The sequence below is a fragment of the Equus caballus genome, chromosome 8 (genome assembly GCF_041296265.1).
Source record: "Equus caballus isolate H_3958 breed thoroughbred chromosome 8, TB-T2T, whole genome shotgun sequence".
In the NCBI taxonomy this organism is placed as follows: Eukaryota; Metazoa; Chordata; class Mammalia; order Perissodactyla; family Equidae; genus Equus; species Equus caballus.
This window is the reverse complement of record NC_091691.1, coordinates 12,996,897-13,020,860: the sequence shown is the minus strand read 5'-3', so window position 1 is coordinate 13,020,860 and position 23,964 is coordinate 12,996,897. Positions and strand designations below refer to the sequence as shown.

Here is a 23,964-nt window from a genome sequence, read left to right as displayed (position 1 = left end):
AGAAATAGACTGGAATGGTCAATTCCAAGTTCTATCCTCTTAGAACCAAAAGACTTGAAAAAAAGAAAAACAAATTCCTCTCAAGTTCCAGACATTCCCAAAGTTCCCCACCCCTCAAAGCCAGTGCACACACAACTGGGAGAAAATGGATTTACATTCTCCATCTCAACAGAACACACAGAGCAAGACAATGTTTTTAAAAACTGAATAAGAGTCATTGTGGGCAAGTCCTTTACATTCCGCCAAGCTGTCCATGCATCAGGCAGCATAATAAGAGAGTTAAACATGCAACCCCTGGGGAGTCCTGACTCCATCACGGGAAGTCTTTGAGGGACCAACTCTACCCAATAAGAGATGACGGAGGAAATGTGATTCATAAGGGAAGCTTTAGCACATAAGTATGAAGAGGAGGAACAAGAAGATTTCTATTGACTTAAATCCATATCCAACAAAATCAATCCTGAGTACAATGGATTATGCTAATGCATGTAAAAAATTCACGAGTCCACAGTGACAGTCACAACAGAAACTTTAATGGTATGAAAGGGGGAGGGTAAGTTCTTTTCCACAGCACTGTGCCAGCAGCTACAAGTATAGAGGAATGACGAAATTAGAAAATGTCCAGTGTACTAACAGGAATACGATAAGTGACACACAGCAGGGCTCATTAATGATGGTAAAAATTTTAGAGAAAGATTTTTAGAGAAGAGGATATTCATACACTCTCAAAGTACCACTCACCAAATTGCTAGTGATAGAAAGAAAAAAAAGGCCTCTTTACAATGAACCGATCTCGTGGGCCCTCCAGAACAAAGTGACCAATGCTAGTCACACAGTAACGGTGGTGGATAAACTGGACATCCTTGGTCTCCAGGGGGCTGCGCTAGGACGCTCACAGCAGAAACTAACTGTACAGTGTTCTTGGAAGAAGGGTGATTCTGAATTTCATCAGGAGGAAATGGTCAGACAACTTCAGAATGCAGACCACTGAGCCAGACGACTGACCTGTCCCCGGCAAACCAGGCCACGTCACCACCACCACAGACAACCACAAAAAGGTGAGGAGATATTTTTGGTCCCAAAGGACTAAAAAAACACAATAACATAATCCTTTCAGTCCTTAGGAAGCGAAAATATCTCTTCTCCTCTTTGTGCTCGTCATTTTGCGGTGGCACTGACTGTTGGAAGAAAGGCCAGTTGTCTTGTTCAATGGTCTACGTTCTGCAGCTGTCTGATAACGACCTCATGATGAAATTCAGCCTGCACATTCTCAACAAGAACACTGCACGGTTACTGCTGTCTGCTCCTAGCACAGCCCTGCTGGTGGCAAAGAACGTCCGGATCGACACGTTGTCTTTGCCCGCTTGCTCCTGATTCTGGTTACGTAGCGGATGGGAATGGAGAGGAGCGAGGTTTAAGGTCTCTCAGAAGCATGTGTGCATCTAGGCATTGGGCTCCTTCGCGATGTCCCACAACTGGAGGCTGAGGGGCTGGGATTGCTCCCATCGAAGCAGGCTTTTGGAGTAAACATCATGGAGAGTGGTTTGTGCTTGTGATGTGGATTCTCAGCAAAGGATCCCTCTGGTGTTCTGTTTGGGCTGGAGCTGGATTGGCTGTTTTAGATGTGTTGCATCAAGTGGAAAAGCGACTTTGCATAATGGGGTTTCTTCTTTTCTTGGTTTCGGAAGTCCTTGGTATCTGAGAGAGAGAGAAAAAACAAGCCAGTGTGAGTCTTTGTCAGGTCCTGCTGCGAGCTGAGCCTGGAGGGCTGGCTACATGGTGACAGAGGCCAGGAGCAAGCTGAGCTCCTACTGGGAGGAGGAGCTGAAGGGGAAAGGGAGATCCAAAGTTAGAAGAAGAACCTCCCTAAACTTCCATCCAGTCCGCCGTGCGGGATCCAGGGAGCCCTGTCCTCGCCCACCAGGAGCTGGTGACGTCCGATCTCAGAGCTGCTGCAGAGCCCTAGCCAGATCCCCACCACCCTGTCCTCAGCAGCCACTTCACTCCTGAATCCCGTTCGTCTGGAGCAAAGGGATGGTTGTCTCACACCTCCCAGGGAGGGATGTGCTCAGCATCCATCACACATTCAGAAGCAGACTGCTGTGGGAAGGAGGGGACCCTTGGCAGAGAGGCACGCCCTCTTTCTCTCTCTGTCCCAGCACTCTGAGGAAGAAGGGCAGGCGATGGGAAGAGGTCCGGCATGGAACAGCCTACAGGGACCTCAGAATATATCCAAATCCACTTCCACCTTCTGCAGATGAGGAGTGGGGATGCCAGGGGGCTCAGGCCTAACTAAAGCCACCTGAGCTGTTATTGACAACCCTGGGGCCAGAACTCAGGCCCCTCCCTTTGTGTCCATTTCGGGGACGGTGAGAGGAAAGGCTCCAGTCCGGAGGTGTCGACAGGAAGTAGATACTGCTGGGTCACCTTGGCTGGACGAGAGTAAGGCTTTACAGAGAAATATTCTCCCGAGGGACTGAGCAAGGAACCCACAAGGGGAAACACACAATGGAATTAGCAAAAAAACAGCAAGGAGTATAACCATGGACGCACTCATTTTCCTTCAGTCCTCCTGTTGATTCCACACCAGGATACACCTTAGGGCATTGCTAGGAATATTCTCAACGACTAGACCAGAAAGTCTCTGAAGGGGATGCAGAAGGCAACTGGTTTGACTAGGTTCTCTTCCACCCGCCCTTTGATTCCCCCAAAGCACTCCCTCGGGAAAGATTCCTTTTTAAGATTTACGCCGGTGTAAAGAATGGCATAAAGAAGCATAAACCTAACTCTTTTTCCTAACGTTCAATTTATTTACTATTATATTTTCTTTAGGGGAATGAATATAATGGTTCTCTTTGAGGATTTTACTTAATGACCAAAATTGATCAATAGTAAAATTTTCCAACTGTAGCGCCAAACCCATTGGACTTGATTTCAATTTGATGGACTGTGAACTTCACATTTTACATGATAAATATGAAAGAAGGGACTGGCGTGGTGACATAGCGGTTAAGTTTGCACCCTCTGCTTGGGTGGCCCGGGGTTCCCGGGTTCAGATCCCAGGCATGGACAGACACCCCACTCATCAAGCCATTCTGTGGCAGACTCCCACATACAAAATAGAGGAAGATTGGCACAGATGTTAGCTCAGCTACAATGTTCTTCAAGGAAAAAGAGGAAGATCGGCAACAGATGTTAGCTCAGGGCCAATCTTCCTCACCAAAAAAAAAAAAAGAAAGAAAAGAAAGAAGAGAAAAAAATTAAAGAAAGTACTAAATTCTGTTATTTGTAATAGGGAGGTATTGTTATCTGTAAACTGGGTTTCTATGTAATGTTTATTTCTCATTTTATCTTGTATTCTAAAAAGTTGGAGAAAGTCTTTTCCAAGTAGAGTTCTTCTAAGTCTAATCCATTCATCTACCTCTTTTTCTTCTTGATTTTCTGGCATGTTATACAGATAGTACAGTTGAGAGAGGAATACAATTCCATCAAGGACTGATGGATACTCAGACATTTCAATGAAGCACTGACATGTTTGGCACATTTCTATGCTAAACCTGAGGTCATAGGAGACAAAGGGTTCTTCTTATCTCTAGCTGCACAAAAACCACTTGAGAGCTTTCTAAAAATACTGAAGCTCAAACCCCACCCCAGACCATTTAAATGAGAATCTTGAGTTGTGAGGTCAAGGCATTCATCTAAATAAAAGTCCCCAGTTGCTTATTACATGGCAGTACTACTGCCAGCTCCGAGGAGGCCCTGAGGTGGGGACACTCGGTCCCTGGAAGCCCCATGCAGACCAGCCAAGGGCTGAGGAGAAACCCGACACCAGGCCAGTCCAGCACCCCCACCCAGGCTCTCAGTGAGGTTTTTTCTTTTTAAAGATTTGCCCTGAGCTAATATCTGTTGCTAATCTTTTTTGTTTTCTTCTTCTCCTCCTTAAAGCCCCACAGGACATGGTTGTATGTTCCAGTTGTGGGTCCTTCTAGTTTTGCGCTGTGGAACGCTGCCTCAGCATGGCCTGATGAGCAGTGCTATGTCTGTGCCCAGGATCTGAACCGGGAAAACCCTGGGCTGCTGAAGCAGAGCGCGTGAACTCAACCACATGGTCATGACCCAGCCACTCATTTAGTTTTTATAACCGGGGCTCTTTCTCCTCAGTTCCAACACTTCCTATTCACATGGAGAAGTCCAGGGTTAAGGGTTGGCCTAGGTCGGGTTCACTAACACATACAGGAGGAATATCCATGTGCAAGTGATCCGTTTGGACAATGCTCCCAGAAGCAAGAGGCAGTGGAGTTGGGGAAGCAGGGAAGGGAAGGCAAAGAAGCCAAGAAAGTGTGTGATTTCAGACAAAGCGCAATGTGTTCAGTGGCTCAAAGATGCTTTGTGATGAGGAGGACCATGGGGCTGGGCTTCCCCTTGACTAAGAAGAAAGGTGAGAGGGAATATCAGGACAGCGGCAGTGGAAACACAGCAGAGGTCAGAGTGCACACAGGAGACGGAGATGGAAGGGCCTGGCACAGTGGCAGCCCCCACGGAGGACAGAGGTGAGACCAGACAGAGGTAGCACCAGATGTTGAACAGAACAAACAAGGGAGAGAAAAAAGAGCAGGAGACTGAGCTATAAGCTTAGACAGAGAGCACTGAGGAATAAGTGCATCTGAGAGCCCCAGATGGGCTCACCTCTGGACCCTAAGCTTGAAGGCCAGGGAATCTGCATGCTAGTCTCCACTTGCTGAGCCGCAGTTTTCTTTTGAGAATCCTCTGTTGGATGACAATTGAGGCATCAATGTGGCCAATGACTTGACACCCCTGCTTGCTGGCATCCGAACACTCAAGAGCATCACCCTTCAGCGTGGGAGGGGTCTTCATCCTGAGGGATGCGTCCAAACCCAGCTCTGAAAAGAAAACCACAGCCAACAGGATCCACAGTTATTCACGACCCACAGTGACTTACTCCCCACCCGAGAGCGACATCGAATAAGGAAAGTGGCTCGAACAACAACGGCCATCTGAAAGTCCGTGGGGGTGAGGTGAAGCCAATGCAGACAGTGAGATTTTCTTTTTTGTCGATCTTTCTTACAGTGCTCAGTGGTGATGAGATGGTCAGGAGGCAAACACACTCCCATTTGCCAAAAGATATCAAGAAAAACAGAATTGATAAAGACAGTGTCTCAGTAGAGAAGACAAAGGGAATGAAATCACACGGACAGAGGTTGTCCTACTGGCAGGAAGGAGATTGTAGAGATCACGCAGAACCAGAGTGCACGGGAAAACATAGGAGAGAAAAAACTGGGGGAGGGTGAAAGCAGGGGAGTTTACAAAACTTGCATATATATATGTCATATATGTACCCTATACAAGGTACACACAAAATACACAGAATGTATGACATAATATATAAATACATCTATGCATATGTGTTTTTTTCTCTGATGGAACAGATGAATAAATAGTGATTTGGAGGCATTGAATATGACATTCTAATCACTATTCTGGTCAGTTGAAATTGGAAAACATTTAGAAGTGCAAGAAGAAGGAGAAAGCCTGTGGCGAGAAACAGATGACCCGTGGAACACCAGGAGGAGGACGGTGAGGATAACACAAAGAGCATTGACGGAATCTCCAGAGAAGGATCGCTTACGTTCCCCCAAATTCCTCTGTGGAAACCGGATCCCCAGTGTGATGGTGTTTCGAGGTGGGGCCTTTGGGCGGCACGTCCCTCATGAATGGGATTAGTGCCCTCATAAAGGAGACCCCACAGAGCTCCCTTATCCCTTCCAGCACGTGAGGATGGCGCGAGGAGACAGTCTCTGTGAACCAGGAAGGGGGCTCTCCCCAAACCTCGAAGGTGCCAGCGCCGTGATGTTGCACCTCTCAGCCTCCAGAACTCCAATAAATAAATTTCTGCGGTTTCTATGTCACCCAGTCAATGGAATTTTTGTGCCAGCAGCCTGAATGGACTAAGAAACTATCGTTGGCCAAAAAACCTGGCGTGGAGCCTGGTTTCCTCCTCAGGCCCCTGTGGAAAGTGAGCAGGAAAGAGAGCGACTAGGCCAGTGAGGCTGAGTCTTGGCTGGGATTGGGGAAGCCAAGGAGAAGGAAAAAGAAAGGCTAGAGGGTGAGAAGACAACTCAACAGCCCAAGATCTGACGGCACTTGTCAGGGCTCCGCCTCCCCTGACCCTCACTGAGACTTTCTGTAGGACCTGTCCACGAGCGACAGGGCGCTCCTTGTTGCCCCACCTCCGCTTGAGAACATGGGTCTCTCCTCCTTCCTCAGAGGACACCGTCACCTCAAGGATGAGCACCAGGCAGCTCCAGGGCCCAGGAGGAGATGCTGAGAGTGGTGGAGGGTGAGGAGGAGCAGACCCAGAGGAAACGGATGTCAGGGTCTGGAAGCTCAGTTGTAAGCAACCCCTCAGGATCCTGAGGAGAAAAACACTGAGGACATGGACTTAGAGATGAGTAGAGCTGGTGAATTAAATCGAGTCTCCTAAAAGAGACTGACTTGTGCACTTTAAGGATGAAGGTGGCCCTTTCCATGAAACAGAGGGGAAAAAGTGAAGAATAAGGAGGAGACTGAGCCGTGCACCAGTGTTTCCATGGGGACTGAGTGTGTCTACGGCAGTGTTACTGGGGGCACCTAACAGGAAAACTGGCCTGATGATGGATCCTGAAAGACGAGGGGAAAATGGGCAAACGTGCCTTTCTGACAGAGAAGGGAAGATGGGGTCCAGAGAGAGTGGAGACCATCAAGACTGCTCTGCATCAGATGGAACAAGGCACGCAGAATCATTTTGTAAGTGTTAAAGCACCAGAAAGATACGGGGGTAGATTTGACATACTCATAGTTGTTAGCAAGCAATTTTTATTGAATCAGACACTGTAGAAATGATGTCCTTAATACTCCCAAGAGTATTAACGCAGTATGAGTAAGAGTATGGAATGCAGACCTAATTCTCAGGGGATTCAGATGAGGGAATTGGGATGTAAATACCTAAGAGATTAAACAACCTGGCCAAGGGAAACAGCGGGTAAGATGTAAACCCGGGACCTGGGGCAGAGCTGATCCTAAAGCCCAGGCTCTCACCACCTCGCTCTCTCAGAGCCTCACGGCTTTCAACCTGACCTGAAGCGAGCACGGGAGAGGCCCCATTGTCGCCTCCCCCCACTACCCTGTGACGCCCAACACGTGGACTAGAGCTTCCTATTCTTCTTTTCTTTCTTACCTTGGAAGAGTGAACCTCGGTTTGCGGAAACACTGTTGGCTGCACAGCTCCAGGTGGTGAAAGAAAGACCAAGCGTGGCTTTGCCATCCCCGCAATGGAACTGGTCCAGCTGCAGCCCCAGATAATTGCTCCCCCAGCTGCTTGGCTCCAGCTGTGCTTGTGAAGTTTGCATCTCTGTCCTTTGGAAACTCAAGTTTCCACTCAAAGGCCCTTGCTGACAAGCCTCCCAGGAAGGAGCTGAAACAAGAAGTGGTTTCAGTAGGACCAATCCGAGTTTCCCGTTGCTAAGCTCTCCCAGACCACTCATTTCAGAAGTCACTGCTTGTCAGTGGTCTCAGGAAACAAACTCAGACTTCATGTGTATGAAGGAGATGTCGCCATGACGTGTGTGCCTGGGGAGGCCGAGATGGCAGGTGCCCAGGCTGCAGTGGCCCTGAAGTGGACAATCACCCACTGATTGGGAGTCCAGAGGGCTTTGCATGGGCAGATGAGGTCATGCCTAGTACTCTGTTAGTAGTAACCTTAGTCCAGGAGCCTACAGAGAAGGTTCTAAAGAGGACTCAGGACATGGGGGAGAAAGAGTTGCTGGTGTCTGCCCAGAAGAATATCAGAGGAAGGGAAGAAGTATGGTCCCAAGGCTTCTGTTTCCAGTAAGAAGGGAGTTGGCAAACTGTAGACCAAGTTTGGAATCTTTGCAAAGTTCTGGAGCCTTTTGACCTTCGTTTTCTGTAAGTTTTGGCTGCCCTCCACCCACCCACACATATATATATTCTTTTGCCACTTGGTGGGGGGGGGGGGGCAGGTAGTAGCGGCTGTAAGTAATGAGGTAGAGGTCTGAGACCCTTATAAGAAACTTAGGGGCCAGAGGTGCTACGGCATCAGGCTTGGTGTGGTTCTTCAGGGACGTAATATGCTGCACAGTCCTTATGTTACACACTCTTCCGGGGGTCTGGGCTTTAGTCCCTAATCCAACATGTTTCAATTTCTTCTGTGAAATGAAAATCTATTCTCAGAAAGAGGGCTACCCAGAGACCTGAAATAGCCTCAGACCAGTCCAGGTCAGGCTAAGGCGGGTCATAACCCCCAGGGCCTTCTCCACACCACTGTGGGTTCCCCTTTCTCCTCCCCTCTGCACATCCTCATTGCCACCAATGTTTGTTTTAAATGTTTCGTAAAAATCTCATTTTGGATGGTGTTACCATGTAGATTTCTGACAACACACTCTATGAGACTCTCATCCTTGACACCTGGATCCATGAATCTCCTTCTGCTTCTCTGATCCTGTCCTCTCCACACAATGAAACGTCTGAATAATCCAATCACCCAGAAGTCCTGTTCTCATCATGGTCCAACTCTACACATGCAGACGCCTCCCCCTGCCTTTGTAGTCCTTCTGTCCTGTGGCCTCATGTTCTTCTTTGCTCATAAGTTAGACGAGGGTCCTATCAGGCACACTGGTTGTTGACATTTCCATGAGATTAGAACACTAAGACGTGCCTCATGCTTGAAGCTCTAACCCACACATGGAAGAAGTCACTGAGCCTACACAAAGGATGAAACTCATGGCCATTTATGGAGGAGGGGAAACCAGAGCCAGAGCTCTGGCTTCATTGAAACCAAGGGGCACAGGCAGGATGCGGCATCTAGGATCTCGTTTTTAAATCTTCAGAGGGAGGTAGTCACCCCAGAGGAAGTAGAGCATCAGCTTTAACCCCCAAATCATGAGAACAGACCTCCAGAATAATTGAGTAAAACTGTTCCACGTGTGGATAGCCAGAGAGGAGTGGGAGACACTGCTCAGGAAATGCAATTAGCAGAAACACTGCAGGAGATGAGATGTGTCATCTTAAAGAAAGAGGTCTGACAAATACCTACTGTGCTCCTGCTGTAGTGCTGGCTGTGAGGTGGTCATGATCCCTTCTCTCTCCCACCTGGGGAAAAATGGCTTGCAGATGCCCCTGAGGGACAGGCTGAGAGGGACATAGCTAGGGACTAGGGTGACAGCACAGCTCCCAAGCCCTCCTGAAATCTGTACTTAAAACTCGGTCCAAGAGCCTGCAGAAAGTATCTCTCTACCTGGCCAGCCGTGGTGAGCTTAAAAAATATGGAGGCTAACTGGGAGACCACTTGGATTTATCTGCTTTCTAATGGGAGTACTCACTGGCTGCCTCCAGAGTCAATCTGACTTGAGGCTCATCACACGGAAAGGCAGTGCTTCTGAGGGGTTCCCCGGAGGCAGACAGATCATGAGGACTGGAAGGAGTCGAATTCTGTTCACCTGATGGATCTGGAAGGATTCCATTCACAATCTCCTTCTCCTGCAGCTCCCTCTCCAGACTGGTGAGAGAGGGAAGAGAAAAGAAGAGATCAAGAAGGATTAGACACCACAGTGTCCCAGCTGGTTCTGATTGAAGGGTAGGGTCCAAGGAACTGGGGCAAAGCCTGGCTGTCCTGGAACAGGAGAGAGGGAGAGAGAGAGGACGAGAGTGAGCAGAACGTGCTCAGTGCACTGGACCCACAGTGAGGGTGTCGGGGCTGCGCTCTCCCTGTAAGACAGTCGCATCACACTCGGAGACCTATACAATGGCTTCCAGTTTGTGAATACATTGTGTTGAATCTACATATGGCAGCCCAGCGAATGCAGGCCTCGGAGGCATCGTGGACTCCCAGAGATCTTGTGCCTTCTAGGCCATTTTCTGTCAATACTGTGACCTGTTATGTTTTTTTTTTTTTAATTTTGTCTAGATCCTTTCTGGCTATGCTATACCTATGAAGGACCTAAGGCCATCAGTTGGGAAAGCAGACATGCATCTCATCCTTGTTTTAGCCTTCCAAGAGAGAACAAGGGATTTCTTTCAGGGCAGGAAATCCCTGAGAGTTCTTAGTTCCCCTTGTCAGACCGAGGCCACGAGTACCACAAAGACAAGAGACAACCTCGTTCAAAGGGCTTTGCCATCGTTGCTGGAGTGAGCGGAATCAGCAGCAGGGGCGGTGCTGGTTCCCCCTTGCCTGTGAACCCTGGGGCTGTTTGGCCCTCAGGGTCTTTCTTTCAGGTGCTCTCCCCACATTGTACCCTTGCTTATTAGCCCTCCTCATTCATTGTTACCTGGGGCTCAGCGATTCTTGTTCTTCCTCCTCGTCATCGTCTTCCAGGTTTTCTGCAAACAAAATCCAGACAGAGATGAAATAGTGCCCCTTCACCCGCTACAGACACAAAGGCCTGCCTGGGCACGGACAGCAATGACCTGTGTATGAGGGCAGGACACACTGAGAGAGTTGTACTGACAGCCCCATGTGTGACTTTGAAGGAATGGCCTGGGATGGTGTCCTGACCCATCAGGCAGAATGTCCTTGATCTGCTGGATCCCCATCATGACGTGCTCTGAGTTTAACTGCGTAAAGATCAAATATCTTTTGTCTCCAGGTCATTGGGCAGTTGTCCAGTTTCCCTCTGGAATTCTCTAGTTCTCTCCTCCTCCTTCCACAAAGCTGGTTCCCTAGTCTCAGTGACTGTATGTCCACTCAGAACCCCCACATAGACCCTACTCCTTTCTCTAAAAGGAGGATAGAAAACCCCATGACTCACCCCTCCATACATCCCGGGACTTCACGGGGACCTGCATGTTGGCTTTTATATCATAAGAGGGGAAAATATTCTTGTGGAAAGTGTTCTGTTACAAATCAACGTATCTGCCCCAAGATTTTCAGATTATAACCAAATAAACCCCAAACAGTTAGGAGTATGATCCCTTTCTGAAGCACATTCATGAGCATTCCCTCCTTTAGTAGTTACAGCTACCAGGCAACACATCTTTTGACCCATTTTACAGATGAGGAGACGGAAATCCAGGAAGGAGAAATCAAGTACTCGCCTGTAGCTATAAAAGCCAGAGCTCAGGCAAGAGCCCGAGGAGCTCTGGCTCAGTCCAGGATTTTTCACTCTAACAAGCTGCCTCCTGTCACGTCCTCCTTTGTGTGCTGTGACACCAGGTGGAGGCTGCCTCCTGCCCCAAAGGGCACGGTCCCTCAGGGCGGAAGCAGGCCCTTGGAGCACTATGACGTCCCCCTGTGCATTTCTCCCCTCTGCTCCCACCCAGCCAGTCGTGGTCCTGTCATGGCTCCAAGTGCGATGTGGACACCAGGACAGCTGGCGAAAGCGTTATGAGGGGAGATGCCGAGGCTCTTGTCAGCCAGGGACCTTGGAGGGGCTCAGCGCAATCAGGGCTTCTGGCCGCCTTACCTGGGCTAAGCTTGCGGACAAGGTGCTCTGCCAGCCTGGATCCCTCAGCCAGTTGTTCTTGAAAGCCCTGTCCCCAGTCTCTGCCAATGTCACTGTGGGTGAGGAGGTCCCTGAGGTCCTGATGGAGGAGGACAGAGAGCTCTCTTCCTTCCCGTAACGTCTGGCGTATCCGGGTCAGCTTTCGTGCATGATCATGAATGAGGAAATGGTATTTCCTAGGCGGGAGAGAAGAGAAATCCTGAGTGGAAATGGGGTCATGAGAGATGATAAGCAGTTTGAGAGAGATTTTGGTGAGAATATCCCCAAAAGGCCTTCCAAGTAGAAATCTGCTCATTTTTGGTGGACCACATTTTTTCTTCTTTCCTTTTGCATTTTACACACAGTGACCCAGTGAAAACATGCTCCTGAGACACTGGAGACTGGAAGAGATCTTGGAACTTCTAGGCCTCCTTCTCTAAAGGTTGAGGCAAAATAGGAATGTTTATTTAGTCTGGTTACTTTCCTTGTCATGAAATACCTGCCAACACGCTCAGGCCCACATGCAGAGAGCAGGTATGGACCTGACTCTGGGTTTTGACCCTCCGGAGGAGAAGAAGGCATGTCTGAAGGGGCAGGACGTCTCTAGGCCTGGTTACCTCACTGGGAGTGAGACAGACTCCACATGCTGCAAAGAACAGGGACGATCCAGATGGGGGGAGTGGAGGAGACCAGCACAATCAGCCAGTTTTGTGCCTCCTTGCTTCAGGAAAGCAGCTGCTTTTGACCTCTGCGTTTGTTCTTTCCAGAACCCTCTCTGCATTTGATTGCACATTACCCTCCTCTGATCCTTCACTGTTACCTGGGGGTCAGTGATCCCAGTTGTTCTTCAGCCTCCTCTTCGTGGTTTTCTGCAAAGAAATTGAGAAAGGTCCATTTAGACATGAGCTAGTTGCACTTCACCCGTTACAAATGCAGGTGCCTCTCTGGGCCTGGAGACACGAATTACCTCTACATGAGTTCAGAAAGGTGTCGTGTTTTGTCTGTAAAGAAATGGGCTGCCGTGGTATTCTGATGGATCAGGCAAAGTGGCCCTGATCTGATGGGTCCCAGATGGCATGCTCTCGTGGAACTGGGCAAGGAGTTAAAAATTGATTTGGTTACCCAGATCAAGAGATGCTCCTCCAGCTTTCCTAGGGGCTCCTCCCACTCTCTCCTCCCTCCTGCCACAAGGCTGGTTCCCAAGCTCAGTGACTCCGTATCTCATCATGCCTTTCACAGAGAACCTCCTCCTTTCTCTCAGGAGACGAAAAACAATTCTGTCCCATGAGTCTCACATGACTTGGTCCTTCATGGGGACTTCCACGTCTGCTTCTACCGTTCACCAGGAAAATTCTCTCCTCGTTAAGTGCTAAGTATTCTAGTGTAAACCCACATCCCACTACCAGATTCTACCATACCCAGCACTGAAATCAACCCCAGTGAGTGACCCTAGCATTGTGAAAGTACGCTCATAGGCCTTCCCTATTGGAATGCTACAGCTACCATGCAACACATGTGTTAATCACGTTAGAGATGAAGACACTGAAATCCAGGAAGGATACATCCGTCCCGCACCCACTGTTAGAAAAGACAGAACTCAGGCTGGAGCCTGGGAACGTCCACGCTTAGCTCAGGGCCCTTTTCAGCCTTACTAGCTGCCTCCTATCATGTCTGCCTTTCTGTGCTCTAACACTGGGTGGAGGCTGCCCCCTGTCCCAAGGGCCATGGCAAATGAGGGAGGAAGCAGGCACTCGGAACACTATCACCTCCACCTTGTACATTTCTCCTCTCTGTCCTTCCACCCAGCCGCTCCTGGTCCTGTCATGACCCCAAGTGTGATGTGGAAACCAGGACAGATGGCAAAAACATTAGGAGGGGAGAAGTGGAGTCTCTTGTGAGCCGGGGACCTTGGAGGGCTCAGCACAATCAGGGCCTGTGGCCGCCTTACCTGGGCCGAGCTTGCTGACAAGGGCCTGGGACAGCCTGCATCCCTCAGCCAATTGCTCTTGGAAGGCCTGCCCCCGGAGGTTGTTAAGGTCACTGCGGCCCAGGAGCTCCTTGAGGTTCTGATTAAGCAGGAGGGATAGCTCTCTTCCTTCCCGTGTCTTTAGGCGTAACTGGGTCAGCTCTCGTGCCTGAAGTCGAATTAGAAATTCGAACTCCCTATGTTGGGTTAGAAAGGAAAACGTATAATTGGAATTGAGTCAAAGGTTCTTAGGACCTCCACAGAGGTTTCTATGAGAACATCCCCCATTTGCCTTCAAAACAGTTTTTGGACATGTTTGGCAAATGCCTAAATAGTTTTGAAAGCTCCATCAGCGGCCAGGCAATACCAGCTCCTGAGGCATTGCAGACTCCAGCGTTCTTGTACCTTCTAGGCCACCTTCTCTCAGTGTCTAACATAATACCATTTTGGGGGATCTAGTTACCTTCCCTGCTGTGAAATACCTGCCAACGACCTAAGATGAACTCTGCAGAAAGCGGATGTGAATCTCACCCTGCCTTTAACCCACCATCCATGAGAGGACACGTGATGTCCGGGAGTACAGGAAATCCATGAGAGTGGTTGGTTCACCTTGGTTCAGACTAACTCTACAAGTACCAGAAGGAGACTGCACAGCCCCATTCAGAGGGCTATGTCGTTGTTGGTTGAGGGAATGACAGGACTGCAATCTGCAGGTTTGGGTGACCATCGCATCACAGATGTGGTCACCTTTGTGCTCCTTGATCTTTCTAGGACCCTTTCCATACTTTACCTGTCCTTTACCCTCCCCTGGTCGTTCATTTTGGACAGTGGTTCTCTCTCTTCCACATACTCCTCGTCTTCATGACTTTCTGCAGACAAATTCAGAAACGTCTACTCAGATATCGGCCCGGCCCTGGTAGATCATCACCCCCATGTCCTCTGCCCTGAGTCGAGCAAACAGTTAAATACGTCTATTTTCACCAAAGATCACAGGGAACATGTCAGCAGCCTTCAAGAGGTGTTGCCGAAAGAGTCAGCTTGGCCCGAGCAGACACCCTGGTCTTTGGTGAGATAGGTGGGATTGTACACCAAGATGAGACTGATGGATGGAATCCATACACCCCACGGAGGAAAGCTTGTTTGGCGCTTTCGAGAGGCCAGGATCCTGGGTGATTCATAGAGGTGGGGCCACCAGGGCCCATGCCTTGATTTCAGCGAAAACTCCAGACATGGAAAGACAGAGGTATCTTTGTCTCGTTTCTCAGCAGACTGTTTAGCAAGGACAAGATATCTCAGAGGTGAGAGAGACCAGAGTCCAGAGCTGAGGAACCATGGTAACAACATCTCCAAAGAAATAGGCAAGACTACCACCCTACTTGGACAGGCATTAATGCTCAGTTCAGGAACTCAATTAGGAAGAAACTTACAGGAGAGATCAGAGGGCCTATCTTTCTAGAAGGAGCTCATGGAGACTCCTGTTGTGCAGGAGCATCAGTGGTGGCTGGAAGCGTGTTATGATCTCTTGAATCTCCCCACTCTGGTTTACCTGGTGTTCATCAGCCTGTGCTTGGCATTGGGTCCCAGGGTGACAGAGATTTGATCTGGGACCTGGAAGGGTGTACAGCTACTTGACCCACCCGATGTGTGTGCTTACAACTGAATCTTAGATTCTGATTGAAACCAAGATGGGTCTCCAAGGCCTGCCATCAAAGAGACATTTGTGTACCCGGACAGAGGTGTGAGCACAAAGAACATGGAGGCTACCTGGGAGACCATTCGGGGCTTGTCCTCTTTCCAATAGAGTACTCACGGGCTCCATCCAGACGAGAGCAGATTTCATGCTCATCAGATGGGATGGTGGGACTGTCGGGAGGGTGGCAGGAGTCAGACAAGTCATGGTGACTGGAAAGAGCCAAATACTTTTCATCCAAAGAATCCTGACACGCATCATCCATTTCCTCCTCCTCCTGCAGCTCCCAGCTGAGCCCAGAGGCACAAAGATAACAGAATATTAAACGAGGAAAGACTGGACACCGCAACTTCCCCACTGGTTCTGATGGGAAGACTAAGGGAGAGGTCACAGAAGGTAAAGAGGGCATCCCTTGAAACAGGAAGAAGATAACAGTCCTTCTCTGACTGCAACTAAGTGAGGCTGCCGTGGTGGGGGGAGGGAGGGCAGCAGGTGCTCACTGCCCCGTCCAGATAACGAGTTAATGAGGAAGGAGACTCAGCTCTCCTCTATGGCACAGTCATGACACAGAGCACACAACGAGAACCACAGGAGTTCCTGCAACTCCAAAGCATAACTTCCGTTCCACTTTTCTTACAGAGGCCCAGTGAGTAAAGGCTCCTGGGGCACTGTGGGCTCCCAGACATCTTGCGCCTTCTAGGCCTGTTTCTGTCAATACTGTAATACCATAGACACATTTTTGTCGAGCTGTATGTCGTGCTATGAAATCCTCACCGTTAAACAGGCCAAATGTGCAGACAGAAGTTATGCAACTTATCTTAGTTTTCCCCAAACAAGAGAGGACCCGTGGTCTCCCTGAGTGCAGGAAATCTCTAAGATTGGTTAGTTTGCCTGGTGTCAAGCTGATTCTAGGTTCCTAAACTTGAGACATTAATACCAAGTGGAAACTAACAGGACAAGTCCCAAGGAAACAGACAGCATTCTTAAAAGGGGTGATTCGTGGTAGTGTGATGGGATGAAACAGGTCTACTGGTACTTTCTAATTCTCCCTGGATTTGAGATCTTCAGATGTCACCATTGCTTTCACAGCCAGGATTATCAGTTACCTGGGGGCTGTTGGCTCATCTCTTTCCTCATCCTTCTGATCTTTTTGAGTTTCTGCAAATAAATTTGGACAGGGCCAGTCATCATAAAAAGTTGCTTCTTGACACATTACCAACCCAGGGGCCTGTTTCAACACAGGGACATAAATCTTCTCAGCGTGAGAACAGGATAGTCTCAGAATATTCCAGGAGGCCTCGGGTTGTGTCTTCTGAAAAGGGACCAGGCTTCCTTTCCTGAGTCATAGGGCAGACTGTCTCTGAATTGGCAGATCAATACAACAAAGTTCTCTTCCCTGAACCTGGGCAAAGAGTTCAACATATTCTTCCCGAGGTCATGAGCAGCTCATCTAGTTGCTTTCTGGAAAGGCTGTGGCAAGATTCAGCTCTTACTCCATCAGGTATGCTGGCTGCTGTTGGTTTGGAGGAAGTTATACACCGAGACTAGACTGATGGATGGAATTTAATCACTCCTAAAGAGGAAAGAATCTATGGTGCCACCTGGAGAACAGGATTCTTGCTATTCAAAGTGGTGGAGGGTGCCAGGGTTCACACCACGCCCTGGGTGGTAAACTTCCAGACACATTCAAGAGGTGTTTATCTTTTGACACTTAGATGGCTCCCTACTGAGGATAAACCAACTTAGGGGAGACAGAGACTGCTGTTTGCAGTGGAGCAGGCATGGTAACGGGGATGACAGAGATTTGGCCTGGGACTCGGAAGAGTGTCGAACTACCTGACCCACCCGATGTGTGTGCTTAAAACTGAGTCCTAGATTCTGATTGAAACCAAGATGGGTCTCCAAGGCCTGCCATCAAAGAGACATTTGTGTACCCGGACAGAGGTGTGAGCACAAAGAACATGGAGGCTACCTGGGAGACCATTCGGGGCTTGTCCTCTTTCCAATAGAGTACTCACGGGCTCCATCCAGACGAGAGCAGATTTCATGCTCATCAGATGGGATGGTGGGACTGTCGGGAGGGTGGCAGGAGTCAGACAAGTCATGGTGACTGGAAAGAGCCAAATACTTTTCATCCAAAGAATCCTGACACGCATCATCCATTTCCTCCTCCTCCTGCAGCTCCCAGCTGAGCCCAGAGGCACAAAGATAACAGAATATTAAACGAGGAAAGACTGGACACCGCAACTTCCCCACTGGTTCTGATGGGAAGACTAAGGGAGAGGTCACAGAAGGTAAAGAGGGCATCCCTTGAAACAGGAAGAAGATAACAGTCCTTCTCTGACTGCAACTAAGTGAGGCTGCCGTGGTGGGGGGAGGGAGGGCAGCAGGTGCTCACTGCCCCGTCCAGATAACGAGTTAATGAGGAAGGAGACTCAGCTCTCCTCTATGGCACAGTCATGACACAGAGCACACAACGAGAACCACAGGAGTTCCTGCAACTCCAAAGCATAACTTCCGTTCCACTTTTCTTACAGAGGCCCAGTGAGTAAAGGCTCCTGGGGCACTGTGGGCTCCCAGACATCTTGCGCCTTCTAGGCCTGTTTCTGTCAATACTGTAATACCATAGACACATTTTTGTCGAGCTGTATGTCGTGCTATGAAATCCTCACCGTTAAACAGGCCAAATGTGCAGACAGAAGTTATGCAACTTATCTTAGTTTTCCCCAAACAAGAGAGGACCCGTGGTCTCCCTGAGTGCAGGAAATCTCTAAGATTGGTTAGTTTGCCTGGTGTCAAGCTGATTCTAGGTTCCTAAACTTGAGACATTAATACCAAGTGGAAACTAACAGGACAAGTCCCAAGGAAACAGACAGCATTCTTAAAAGGGGTGATTCGTGGTAGTGTGATGGGATGAAACAGGTCTACTGGTACTTTCTAATTCTCCCTGGATTTGAGATCTTCAGATGTCACCATTGCTTTCACAGCCAGGATTATCAGTTACCTGGGGGCTGTTGGCTCATCTCTTTCCTCATCCTTCTGATCTTTTTGAGTTTCTGCAAATAAATTTGGACAGGGCCAGTCATCATAAAAAGTTGCTTCTTGACACATTACCAACCCAGGGGCCTGTTTCAACACAGGGACATAAGTCTTCTCAGCGTGAGAACAGGATAGTCTCAGAATATTCCAGGAGGCCTCGGGTTGTGTCTTCTGAAAAGGGACCAGGCTTCCTTTCCTGAGTCATAGGGCAGACTGTCTCTGAATTGGCAGATCAATACAACAAAGTTCTCTTCCCTGAACCTGGGCAAAGAGTTCAACATATTCTTCCCGAGGTCATGAGCAGCTCATCTAGTAGCTTTCTGGAAAGGCTGTGGCAAGATTCAGCTCTTACTCCATCAGGTATGCTGGCTGCTGTTGGTTTGGAGGAAGTTATACACCGAGACTAGACTGATGGATGGAATTTAATCACTCCTAAAGAGGAAAGAATCTATGGTGCCACCTGGAGAACAGGATTCTTGCTATTCAAAGTGTTGGAGGGTGCCAGGGTTCACACCACGCCCTGGGTGGTAAACTTCCAGACACATTCAAGAGGTGTTTATCTTTTGACACTTAGATGGCTCCCTACTGAGGATAAACCAACTTAGGGGAGACAGAGACTGCTGTTTGCAGTGGAGCAGGCATGGTAACGGGGATGACAGAGATTTGGCCTGGGACTCGGAAGAGTGTCGAACTACCTGACCCACCCGATGTGTGTGCTTAAAACTGAGTCCTAGATTCTGATTGAAACCAAGATGGGTCTCCAAGGCCTGCCATCAAAGAGACATTTGTGTACCCGGACAGAGGTGTGAGCACAAAGAACATGGAGGCTACCTGGGAGACCATTCGGGGCTTGTCCTCTTTCCAATAGAGTACTCACGGGCTCCATCCAGACGAGAGCAGATTTCATGCTCATCAGATGGGATGGTGGGACTGTCGGGAGGGTGGCAGGAGTCAGACAAGTCATGGTGACTGGAAAGAGCCAAATACTTTTCATCCAAAGAATCCTGACACGCATCATCCATTTCCTCCTCCTCCTGCAGCTCCCAGCTGAGCCCAGAGGCACAAAGATAACAGAATATTAAACGAGGAAAGACTGGACACCGCAACTTCCCCACTGGTTCTGACGGGAAGACTAAGGGAGAGGTCACAGAAGGTAAAGAGGGCATCCCTTGAAACAGGAAGAAGATAACAGTCCTTCTCTGACTGCAACTAAGTGAGGCTGCCGTGGTGGGGGGAGGGAGGGCAGCAGGTGCTCACTGCCCCGTCCAGATAACGAGTTAATGAGGAAGGAGACTCAGCTCTCCTCTATGGCACAGTCATGACACAGAGCACACAACGAGAACCACAGGAGTTCCTGCAACTCCAAAGCATAACTTCCGTTCCACTTTTCTTACAGAGGCCCAGTGAGTAAAGGCTCCTGGGGCACTGTGGGCTCCCAGACATCTTGCGCCTTCTAGGCCTGTTTCTGTCAATACTGTAATACCATAGACACATTTTTGTCGAGCTGTATGTCGTGCTATGAAATCCTCACCGTTAAACAGGCCAAATGTGCAGACAGAAGTTATGCAACTTATCTTAGTTTTCCCCAAACAAGAGAGGACCCGTGGTCTCCCTGAGTGCAGGAAATCTCTAAGATTGGTTAGTTTGCCTGGTGTCAAGCTGATTCTAGGTTCCTAAACTTGAGACATTAATACCAAGTGGAAACTAACAGGACAAGTCCCAAGGAAACAGACAGCATTCTTAAAAGGGGTGATTCGTGGTAGTGTGATGGGATGAAACAGGTCTACTGGTACTTTCTAATTCTCCCTGGATTTGAGATCTTCAGATGTCACCATTGCTTTCACAGCCAGGATTATCAGTTACCTGGGGGCTGTTGGCTCATCTCTTTCCTCATCCTTCTGATCTTTTTGAGTTTCTGCAAATAAATTTGGACAGGGCCAGTCATCATAAAAAGTTGCTTCTTGACACATTACCAACCCAGGGGCCTGTTTCAACACAGGGACATAAGTCTTCTCAGCGTGAGAACAGGATAGTCTCAGAATATTCCAGGAGGCCTCGGGTTGTGTCTTCTGAAAAGGGACCAGGCTTCCTTTCCTGAGTCATAGGGCAGACTGTCTCTGAATTGGCAGATCAATACAACAAAGTTCTCTTCCCTGAACCTGGGCAAAGAGTTCAACATATTCTTCCCGAGGTCATGAGCAGCTCATCTAGTTGCTTTCTGGAAAGGCTGTGGCAAGATTCAGCTCTTACTCCATCAGGTATGCTGGCTGCTGTTGGTTTGGAGGAAGTTATACACCGAGACTAGACTGATGGATGGAATTTAATCACTCCTAAAGAGGAAAGAATCTATGGTGCCACCTGGAGAACAGGATTCTTGCTATTCAAAGTGGTGGAGGGTGCCAGGGTTCACACCACGCCCTGGGTGGTAAACTTCCAGACACATTCAAGAGGTGTTTATCTTTTGACACTTAGATGGCTCCCTACTGAGGATAAACCAACTTAGAGGAGACAGAGACTGCTGTTTGCAGTGGAGCAGGCATGGTAACGGGGATGACAGAGATTTGGCCTGGGACTCGGAAGAGTGTCGAACTACCTGACCCACCCGATGTGTGTGCTTAAAACTGAGTCCTAGATTCTGATTCAAACCAAGTTACGTCTCCAGGGCCAGACTGAAGTGATGACATATCTTTACCTGGACAGGGACATTCGGAACATGAATATGGACACTACCTGGGAGACCTGTTGGAGCTTTCTTCTCCTGTTGATGGGAGTACTCAGTAGCTGCAACCAGAGCAGAGAAGTCTTCGTGCTCCTCAGACAAGAAAACATTGGTGCTGGGAGGCTCGTGGCAACCAGACGGGTACTGGTGACCTGAAGAAGTCACAGGGCCTTCATCCACTGACCCCTTCAGGGCTTCTGTCACACTCTCTTTTTCCTGTAGCTCTGTGCTCAGCCTAGGGGAAAAAGTATATGATGAAACCAAGAAGGATCGGATCCTGGAGTCCCAGTTGGTCCTGATTGCTGGTAGAGAGAGTGGTCACAGAAAGTGAGGGACAGTCCCCTCAAAGAGAAAGAAAACAATCCTCGTATGATGAGGGCATGGTCTGGTTGCCCCTGAGGGCAGGAGAGAGGGGAGTGGGCGCTCAGCGAACTGGCCAGATAGCACTCAATGAGGAAGGAGAATCAACTCTACCTGGATGGTACAGCAATGGCACTCAGCAGACACAGAGAACCAGAACAGTGGCTCAACCGCGTGCAGAAATGATGTTGAATTTTACATACTGCCACCCAAGGAATGCACGTTCCTGACACATTGTACATGCCCAGAGACCTTGTGCCTTCTAGACTTCTTTCTATCAATATTGTGACGGGACATGATTGTTTTGGTCTAATTACATTTCTTACTATGAAATTCATGCCAACAAGCTAAAGTTCACCATGCAGAAAGCAGATATCCATCTCATCTTAGGTTTAGCCACAGAGGAGAGAACAGATGGATTCTGTGACTACAGCAAATTCCCTGAGAAGGGTTAATTTCCCTTACGTTAGTATGACAAGTATCACAAAAGCAAATGACAACCTTTTTAGAAAGCTATTTCCTGATCGCTTAAGTGAATGGAATAATTCAACCAGCAGTTTCTGTCACTTTTGCCTTAGAAATCCGTGGCTAGTGTTGGCCTCTCGGTCTTTATTTGGGAACCATCCTCTTATTTTACCCATCGTCTTCCAGGCCCTGATCATTCCTTGTTACCTGGGGTCCATTGATGCTTTTTCTTCTTTGTTCTCCTCCTCTGCATGATTTTCTGCAGAAAAATTCAGAAATTCCAAATTCAGAAATGTCCAGCAGGCACTAAGGAGTTCCATGCCACCCATTGTAAACACAATGGCCTGTCTGGTCATGAAGACATAAATCCCCAACTACAATTTCAGGATACGCTGAGAGAATCGTACTGAAAGGTCTCTTCTTTGTATTAAATGAATGCCCTTTTTTGTTTTTATGACCCATCAGACACAGTTTCCCTGATGGCATGCTCTACGTGAAACTGGAAAAAATGTTAGACATGTCTTTTGTTCCCAAGATCACCATGTACTTGTCCAGATTCCCTCTGGACTTCTACAACTGTATCATTTGTCTTGACGTAAAGCTGGCTCTCAGGCACAGTGGGAACTTTCTCTAAGGAGACCATAAACAAGCTCTCAGTCTCCCCTCAAGACGTCTAAAGAGACTTCCAGTTTCTGGTCCCACAAGTAAGGATCTTGGAAGTCATCACTCCTGTCCTCACAACAAGAAAGGAGCTGAACAAACTGAAAATCAACCACTCTTCTTCGATCCGTCAGAGAATGAAGGTCAGAGAGCAAACCACTGCCCCCCTAACTGGACATACAAACAGGCTAGGCAAACAAAGAGAATTACAACCTATTGAAGCAGAAACCTAGGCAGGAGCCAGGACCAGAGGAGGAAAACTTAGCAGGTAATTGACTAATTGCTGGAGACTCAGTGTGGAGAAGTTTGAGTTAAAAGCATCAGGGGGCCCAGTCGTGGGAGAAACCCAAGAGTTCTGGAGAGTTTTCTGTCCAGGAGCCCTATCAGTTTCTCACAGTGAAGACTAGAGAAAAATCTCCTTACACCTCTGGCAGAGTGAGATGAAAGTAGCTATTATTAGATAGATCCGGAGCATTTTGTTTTTCTTGACAAAGCCTGCTCTCAAAGAAACTATTTGACCAGAGCCTAACCAACTGGGATTTTACCACAACCCAGCTGACCTTGGGGAAAGGAAATGCCCAACTCCAGCCCCTCTAGCCTTCCTTTTCCATCGAGGGCACCTGGAAGGTGAACCCTGAGAAGCTCTTGTGAAGGCCACAGCCCAGGGACCCAGTCTGACTCAAAGACTGAGCCCTGATCATAGGACTACAGAATGTTTCCACACACACACACACACACACACACACACACACACACAAATCTATCCTAGATGATAACAGGGGAATATAACGGAAAGGATACAACTGAAAGAACTGCACGTTCTCAGGCCTCATTTAAGCAGAAATCACCAGGGACACTCAAGAGAGCTGAGAACACAAAACCAAGAATTCCAGAGGAGACTTAAGCCTCTGACATCTACAGCTCCAATAAACAGGAAACCCAGCCTAACCCCTAGCCAGATAAAGACAAAACTTCACACTAAGGCCTACTTACCTCAAATCCTTTACCCAGTATATCATGTTTGGCTTTTAACAAAACATTATAAGACATAGTATGAGACAAAAAAAAACACAGTTTGAAGAAAGAAACTAAGCATTAGAACCAGGCTCCAATATGGCAGACATGGTGGAATTACTAGAGCAGGAATTTAAAATGACAGTGATTAACATGCTAACGGCTCCAAAGGGAAAGGTGGACAGCATGCAGGAACATAAGGGGAAGGTAAGTAGAAAGATGGGAACTCTAAGAAAGAATCCAAAGGAGATGGTAGAAATGAAAAACACTGGGACAGAAATGGAGAGTGCCTTAGAGGTTCAACAATACACTGGACACGGCTGAGCAAAGAACCTGCGAGCTTGGAGAAATATCGAGAGAAATTTCTAAAACTGAAATGCAAAGAGGAAAAAGAATGAAAAGGAAGAGATGATCCAAGAACTGTGGAACAATCACAAGAGGTGTAAATATGTGTAACGTGACTATCAGAAGGAGCACACAAGAAGCATTTGAAGCAATAATGACTGAGAATTTCCTAAAAATTTTTTCAGTTTTTGCCACCCAAAGGTTTTTTTTTTTT

At 48.3% G+C, this 23,964-nt stretch overlaps 1 protein-coding gene across 1 annotated transcript; it reads right to left on the bottom strand.

Annotated features, from left to right (window-relative positions):
• Positions 1-511: 511 nt before the first annotated feature.
• Positions 512-23,454, bottom strand: LOC138915165 (neuroblastoma breakpoint family member 6-like). Its single transcript, XM_070219877.1, has 14 exons — positions 19,065-23,454; positions 18,153-18,204; positions 17,167-17,336; positions 16,255-16,306; positions 15,269-15,438; positions 14,249-14,327; positions 13,441-13,655; positions 12,313-12,361; positions 11,475-11,689; positions 10,341-10,392; positions 9,396-9,571; positions 7,235-7,471; positions 4,687-4,901; positions 512-1,698 (listed from the first exon to the last, which is right to left on the bottom strand). Exons 1-13 carry the CDS (start codon positions 19,351-19,353, stop codon positions 4,696-4,698), a joined length of 1,962 nt encoding a protein of 653 aa, XP_070075978.1. The 5' UTR covers positions 19,354-23,454; the 3' UTR covers positions 512-1,698; positions 4,687-4,695.
• Between the last annotated feature and the right edge of the window lie 510 nt (positions 23,455-23,964).

Bases quoted from the DNA above. Each gene is read 5' to 3' on its own strand.
- LOC138915165 (XM_070219877.1), bottom strand. From the start codon at position 19,353: ATGCCCTCTTTACCTTCTGTGACCTCTCCCTTAGTCTTCCCGTCAGAA. The intron at 15,439-16,254 runs GTAACTGATAAT...CTCTGGGCTCAG, and splicing joins GATGAGCCAACAGCCCCCAG to CTGGGAGCTGCAGGAGGAGG. The intron at 10,393-11,474 runs GTAAGGCGGCCA...TTTTGTTTGCAG, and splicing joins TGTCCGCAAGCTTAGCCCAG to AAAACCTGGAAGACGATGAC.